Source organism: Mesitornis unicolor, unplaced genomic scaffold, assembly GCF_000695765.1.
Source record: "Mesitornis unicolor isolate BGI_N332 unplaced genomic scaffold, ASM69576v1 scaffold17962, whole genome shotgun sequence".
NCBI lineage: Eukaryota > Metazoa > Chordata > Aves > Mesitornithiformes > Mesitornithidae > Mesitornis > Mesitornis unicolor.
Genome location: NW_010171502.1, coordinates 8,570 through 15,935, shown reverse-complemented (window position 1 = coordinate 15,935; position 7,366 = coordinate 8,570). Strand labels below are relative to the sequence as shown.

Sequence of the window (7,366 nt, the reverse complement as noted above, 5' to 3'; positions counted from 1 at the left end):
AACTTCATTCTTAGACGTGCACTTTACTGTTGTGCAGATGCTTCTGACAGGAGGTCACCTCTGCGGGTGATTTAAGATTCTTTTTCCCAATTTTCCCGGTGGCAGGTTGCCGGTCGCGAGGTCAGCTCACGGCGCGACGGTGTACTGCGACAAGCTGTGGATCTTCGCAGGCTATGACGGCAACGCACGGTTCGTGGTGCTTTTGTTCAATCCCAGCCCCTCGCTTTTCGCCTCCCTAGAGACGTTTCCATACACTGAGCAATTGAAACGTAACTGGAGCTCTGCAAAACCCAGCCTGTCGTTGAGCGTTGCGTTTTTGCAGCTCACCAGTTCGTGTTCAAATAAGTACGTGCTTAAAACCTAAAAATCTGGTGACTCAGAGGGGCTGTGGATGTGTAATTTGACGGCCGCCGTGGTTGTAAAGAAGCTGAATGACCTTTGAAATTTGGCAAATGAGCCTTTCTCAGAAGATCCCCACCACAGACTTCGGATGTCGCTGGAGACTCGCAGAACAAAGCGTGGATTTGCTCTGAAATCATGCGACCAAGCTAAGAACGTGTCAGCTTTTTCTCTGAAAATCTGTGATGCTCTTGGTGGGATATTGCAGTGAAACACTAGGATTGTTTAGATTGAATGGGAGGTGAGATTTTTAGATGGGAAAACAGACAAAATAAGCGGTACCGAGAAGTTAAGGAGGATCTGGTGCCTTGTCCCAGGTGGCAGCTCTTCACGTTTGCTATCAGGGAAGAATCCATTCTGAACATGAAATTGTTTCTGTTCTGATGAGCTCGAGAGGTATTTTATGATGATCCGTAATATTTGCATCATGAGAGCATACAGAGATGGTCCCAAACTAGGAGCTGCCTCAGCGTGCTGGGCGGCCTCCTCTTCTGAGAGGAGAAGTTACCAGCTCCGGGATAAGGGCTGTTAACTGCCAAACTGATGGGAGCTGTGCTTTATTTCTGGAGGAGGCGCTGGAGGAAGACGCGTGACTGTGGAATTGCTCAGTTCCAACTATGAGAGTTCCCCAGGGACCGTGGGGAGCCAGAAGGAGGGATTGGATTGGGAGAGAGGAGCTGTCTAATTTATGTTAAATACATCTAATCGTGTTACAAAATGTCTTTCTGGAACGTGAGCCTCCAGGCAAATGTGAACAAAGGAAGCATCTGGAGTTGTCTGCGAGTAACTTGTACTGGGAAAAGCGTAGTCAGATGCGTAGCAGTCAGTGATGTGTAATTACGGTGGTCAGTCAGGGGTTAGCGGGGATGGGAAGGAGGAGGCAGGATAATGAGAGGTATTTCTGTGAAAATCCTGAAGATTAAACAGCTCAAATCCTTAAGCTGCAGGCAGAGTTACTGTGTGTAACTGTTAACCGCAGTGTATTTATAACCTGCAAGATGCTAAAGCATTCTTAGGTGGTCGTGTAAAGTTTAGGTGTAGGACAAAAAGATTATCATGTTCTTTTCTGTTAGGAGCAGGAGGTTCTTTGTGTGCAGAGGGAATGATGATAGAATGGGATCTCTGTGCTTTCAACTCCATGAGCTAAAAATTGCCAAAAATAAACTGTTACAAATCAAGCATTTTCTGTGTTGTGATGTAGGTTAAATGACATGTGGACAATTGGCCTGCAGGACAGAGAGCTGACGTGCTGGGAAGAGGTAAGAAGCTTTAATTTGAACTCACACACAGAATTTTCTTTTTTGGTTTTCATACACAAGCATTTAAAATGTCCTTTGCTGGATTACACTGCTCTCCCTTCAGGATGTATTTGTCGTACAGCTGGAAAGAAACAGCTGTGTATTTGGAAAACCAGGCATTTATGACATTGTGATTTTTGCTTGTGAACCAAACCTAGACCACCTGTGGTGCTTTGCTATAAAATCTCTCAAGCTGCATTTTTGGGACTGTGTTTCCCACTTTAACCAATGCCATGGACCGGGAGCTTTGCTGGCTGTCTACCACGCTCACAGTCCTGATCCTCACAGAATCGGGGCTTTAGAGATGTGACCTCCCGTCCCTTTTATCCGTGGTGAGATCGCTCTGTGCAGACGTGTAAGCGCCGCATTAGTCGATTACCTGCAGATTTACAGGGCTGGTTGTCTGCACCCCGTGCTGCCAGGTGTCCGTCTGCGTGCAGTCCACACGGGTACCTGTGCACCTACACTTCAATACATTTTAAATCTTGAACTCTGTTACCTTTCAGATTGAACAGAGCGGTGAGATCCCTCCTTCGTGCTGCAATTTCCCTGTGGCTGTGTGCAAAGACAAGATGTTTGTTTTCTCTGGCCAGAGCGGAGCGAAGATTACCAATAATCTCTTTCAGTTTGAATTCAAGGAGAAGATGTAAGTGTAGACAGTTAAGTCGTGCAAAATCCGCGTAATCCTTGACTGCTTGAGTTGAGAAATGAACGTACTTAAGGGTGCTGAGGAAGAATACTGCATCTCACAGCTAGGCAGGGTATATAACATAAAACATGGGCTGTTATAAGAAGACTTTGTTGTTTGCCATCAGCTAGGTCTTTTTCAGCAGGCGAATATAAAATTTAGTAGATTCACTTTAAAAGATGAGCATGAATCTTAGTGTATTCAGAATGGGATATGATATATTACCTTCCTAAAAGCTGTTATATGAATATCTGATAAAACCAGACAGAGGTGCTGTGAAATACCTGTTCATACTGAAATCTTTGGGAAATGTAAAATGCATGGTAGCTTTTAAAATCTTGAGTGTTCAGTGTGAGGTGGTTGATGTGACTTGCTCAGGGTGTCGTCCACTGCTCTGAAAATAAGAGAAATGCCAAAAATTGGAACTAAAGATGCTCTGGTCTGCTCTGACAGCCTGGTCTGTGGTTACCAGCTGAGGTGGAACCACCACTGAACCAGCAGCCGAGGTCATGGTACCATAGAGGATGAGGATCCCTCATCAAACTGGGGTTCGGGGTCAGATGTTGCCATTTACTGAGAAGCGTGAGCTGTAAAACACACCATAATAGATCACCAGTTCCTTCCCAGGTCTTTGAGCTGCTGGGGTTTCCACAAATACATCTGGATTATGGAGCCATGTTGCCTTTGTCACGTTTTCAGTTTGAATTTTAGTGACACAGAGCTGACAAGGAGAAATCTGCAGGATTAGAGGTTGTCTGTGCTCGTGCAGGTTCAATAACTACTGCAGTAGAGCTCCTCTGCTTTATTCTTACAATCCAAGAGTCAGCAAACTTCCTGTGCAGTAAAGACCTGTAAACACATACCCTGTTTCACATTTAATGCCTCAGCTGGACACGAATTCCCACCGAGCACTTGCTTCGCGGCTCCCCTCCTCCTCCGCAGCGAAGGTACGGCCACACCATGGTTGCGTTCGACCGACACCTCTACGTGTTCGGCGGTGCCGCGGACAACACGCTGCCCAACGAGCTCCACTGCTACGACGTGGACTCCCAGACCTGGGAAGTCGTCCAGCCCAGCCCAGACAGCGAGGTAAAACCTTCACCTCCCTATTTTCCTTTTATGCTCCATCTGTTTTTTGGACCCATTTTTGTTGTCCTCCTCTATGCATATTTCCTTCTTACCAATGGTTAAGCAGCAGAAATATTCTGGGCAACAATCTCTAAAAATTAGTGTTGACGCTGTTTAAAGAAATGCCAGAAAACACTTGGAGTTCAAGTCGTGAGTCAGTCGTTGGCTGACAAAGATGAGGAGTGAATTCACTGTGTGGACCAGTGGCTGTGTGGTGAACTGGGTGATGCAGGGTTCAGAACCAGACAGGGTTTTGGTTGTTTCACTGCAATATTGCCTGTATGCTTATATCTTATATGTATCTTATAGTGCCTGTATGCTTAAAATCTTACACATTCTGTGATCATACAGAATAGCATTTCTCATTTATAACAAGTGCAAAGTGTTGGCTTGTAAAGGTATGACTGTAAAATAATAATAGAGATCGTGATGAGGCTCAGAATGGCTTTTGTGAACAGATTTGCACTAATAAGATAGATAAATTAAAAATGTAGGGACTTTACATAACCATAAAAAGGCAATGGACCACCAAGGGCCAAGTAAACGCCCCAAATGAGAAAATATGTTTATATTAACAAAAAAGATGATGAACATGTTACTGTTTCTTTGGGACTGCTCGTTACAACGCAGTGACTGCGTGATGACATGTCAGGGTTTTTCACAGTGCACTCACAGGTGCCGTCTCTGGGATCCCCTGGTGCTGCGAGGTGAAGCGCTGAGGATTTGCGTGGTTTCACTACCTGTGGTTTCAGTCATCTCTGACCATTTCATTCCCAGAAGGCACAAAACCCTAAGTTTCTTGAAGCCTGTACTACTACGTCTGTTTCCTGGATTTAGGATGGTTCCGTTGACTGCGTGTGCTCATTTGAATGGGTTTTTTTTTACCTTAAGCCATGTTGAAATGCTTCAGCTGATTTAACAGCGGGTTTAGAGTGCGTGAGCTGATCTGCTGCAAAGAAATGCTGGTGATGTTTGCGTGCTGTAGAGAGCTGCACAGATTGAGGTTAAACCTTAGAGATGAATATTACGTGAATTAGCATCAAATGATTAGATTAAGACTGATTAAGATCAAAGACTTCCTCATTTTGCCAGCACGGGAGTGACAGGGGTGCTCACACCCTTGACTATTGCCCCGTTGAGTTTGTTTGCAAAGGCACAACTCCGCGGTTCATGAGTAGGAAAGCACCATTTATTCACTGCTCTCAAATTAACGCTGCGTGTGGACATCACTTTGAAAAATTACTTGACCAGAGTATTTCATGGTGGCCTATTTTATGCTGATTTATTTTCACATGAAATTAATAAAACTGCATCTCCAGCTTTGTGAAGATGCCTTCAGGAAAGTGGATCCTGTTCTGTTCCTGCCAACGCTGTCATTCGACGCTTAAATTCAGCCACTGCTTGGTTGTGATACAATTGCTTATCACTTTGCTCCTGACAGGGATGTAAACCAGCGTTTTTACCTGATTTATCCCCTGCTCCACTTCACCTCATCTCTCAGAGCCCGTTTCCTGGTCTGTGAGCCCAAGCAGGTCTGGCTCTTGGTTGCATGTGTTGGATTTTGCGGTTTCTTTCACGGTTACGGCACCCAGCGACTGATCTCATGGAAATTCCACTTCAATTGGAGAAGAAACTTCTTCTCAGTGAGGGTGACAGAGCCCTGGCCCAGGCTGCCCAGAGAGGTTGTGGAGTCTCCTTCTCTGGAAACATTCAAAACCCGCCTGGACGCCTTCCTGTGTAACCTCATCTGGGTGTTCCTGCTCCGGCAGGGGGATTGGACTGGATGAGCTTTGGAGGGCCCTTCCAATCCCTAACGGTCTGGGATTCTGTGATTCTGTGAAATGGGGAGTGAGGTTGAAGCGCAGTTGAAACACATGGTAGCAGATTTTCTTAGAAGACTGATTGACTGCAAGATCTGAGAGACTTTAGGCGTTTTAAGTAAGTTTTTAAGTAAGTTCTGGAGTGATAACTGGATCGTTTCTCAGAATTGAATGAAGTTTTTAGGAGCTTTTGGCAAAGACTTCACCAGTGAATCCCTAATACCTTACTGTTCCCAGGACACTCTGAACTTGAAATTTCCTTCCTTACCTGTATCTGTGAACAGAATTATTTACATTAAGTTGAAACCAAGTGGAAGGTGATGAGCACGAGGCTACCTCAGCACCTGACAAATTGTGCTTGCGTGTGAAGCGATGGTGACCTCTGTTCCTGTGCAGGGGATTGATCTGTCTTTGCTTGTGATAGAGCTGTTGGTTTGGTTTTTTCTCTAATGGATGGGTTGTATCGTGTGTATTCTTCTCGTATTTTTCTGTGTTATATCATCTTAGGAAGCCTGCATTACAGCTTTGCTTAACACCACCATAGCCAGGTTAACTTTCATGCTTACCGTCCTGTAATGCATTTCCTTAATTCTTTCTTCTTTTGGACATTTAGCACTGAGTGGGTAAAGCCTCCAAAATCCAAAATAAGGTTTGGTGCTGATTTAGCACTGACTTCAGTAGTGACTTCTACAGTGCTTTGCAAGGTTTCTTACACTCACTGTGCCATCCCAGCCTTTCTTGTTTGCTGAACTGAGGCTGAGCCAGCCCTGAGGAGCTTCCTGGAGCGATCCAGGTCCTCATCTGCACTTTCCAGACCTGCACACGCCGGTGATGGAAATAGGCTGCCAGGTGGAAATCTGTTAACCCTGCTGCCCTTTACGGGCAACGTGGAGGTGACAAATCACACGAGACTGAAGAATCCCGAGGTTTTGACCCGGAGAAGGTGGCACAATTTGGGCATTAATAGCAGCGGTGCCAGGAAGGGCGCAGGAGCAGCCGTCGGTGTCGGGTGCTGTGGGTGCACTGGGACAGTCGTGCGTTTGCTGCATTTTGGGTAAACCCCTGGAGCGAAATCTGGAAGGAGCCCTGGGCTGGACCTGTTCTGGTCCAGTCTCTTGAAACTGTTGACAGTGCCCTCGCTGTGGGAAAATGCCTTAACAAGGAGAAGAGGGGAAGCTAAAGTGTAACAGGCTGGTAAAGAACCAGGAGCTCCTGTTTTATTTTAGGAGTCCTAGTTTATTTGAGCTTTTAGGGTGTTTCCAAAATGAATAGCAAGGCATGCTTGCTGAACTGCACAATTGCAATCCATATCTCCTCGAGCTGCATGCTGTAATATATGTGCATATATATATTTTACAGAGCACACAGAGCTCCATCCTCACTGTTCGATGATCCTCACAGCTGGGGGTTCTGCTTTCCTAAGGCAGCCAAAGGAATATCATTTCTGAGTCCATGGCTGCCTGCATGACACTGCCAAAGCTTCCTGAGGTGCTGGATTTCCCTTATACAGGGCTATCTGAGGATTTCAAAAGAATTTAAATATTTCCTATTTCTTTATTGGCCTTGAGTTTTCCTATTGAACTCAAAATATCCTTGGCTTTCTGAAGAAGGTTGGAACAGCATAAAAAATCAGCAGGCGACAAGAAGGAAAATGCCTCATCTTGCACAGTTGCTTCACCTGCAGCAGCACTGGTGTGGGCAGCAGGAGCAGGGCAGGATCCTTCCCCTGTGCTGGGCACTGCTGAGGCTGCCCCTCGAATCCTGGGGTCAGTTTCGGGCCCCTCACTCCCAGAAGGACATTGAGGGGCTGGAGCGTGGCCAGAGAAGGGCAAGGGAGCTGGGGAGGGGTCTGGAGCACCCGAATGATGGGGAGCGGCTGAGGGAGCTGGGGGGTTCAAGTGGAGAAGAGGAGGTGAGGGGAGACCTTATCCCCTCTGCAGCTCCTGAAAGGAGGGGGTAGCGAGGAGGGGTCGGTCTCTTCTCCCCAGGAACAAGCGATGGGACAAGAGGAAATGGCCTCAAGTTGTGCCAGG

General features: G+C 46.3%; 1 protein-coding gene across 1 annotated transcript in view; it reads left to right on the top strand.

Moving 5' to 3' along the window:
- LOC104537247 (leucine-zipper-like transcriptional regulator 1) overlaps window positions 1–7,366 on the top strand; it is a gene marked incomplete at both ends in the record, with an annotated part of 18,658 nt that overhangs the window by 4,181 nt on the left and 7,111 nt on the right. The window contains 4 exons of the mRNA XM_010180070.1: window positions 106–189; window positions 1,601–1,658; window positions 2,204–2,343; window positions 3,273–3,474. Of these exons, the coding sequence (XP_010178372.1) occupies window positions 106–189; window positions 1,601–1,658; window positions 2,204–2,343; window positions 3,273–3,474 (484 nt within the window). The remainder of the gene's footprint in view (window positions 1–105; window positions 190–1,600; window positions 1,659–2,203; window positions 2,344–3,272; window positions 3,475–7,366) is intronic.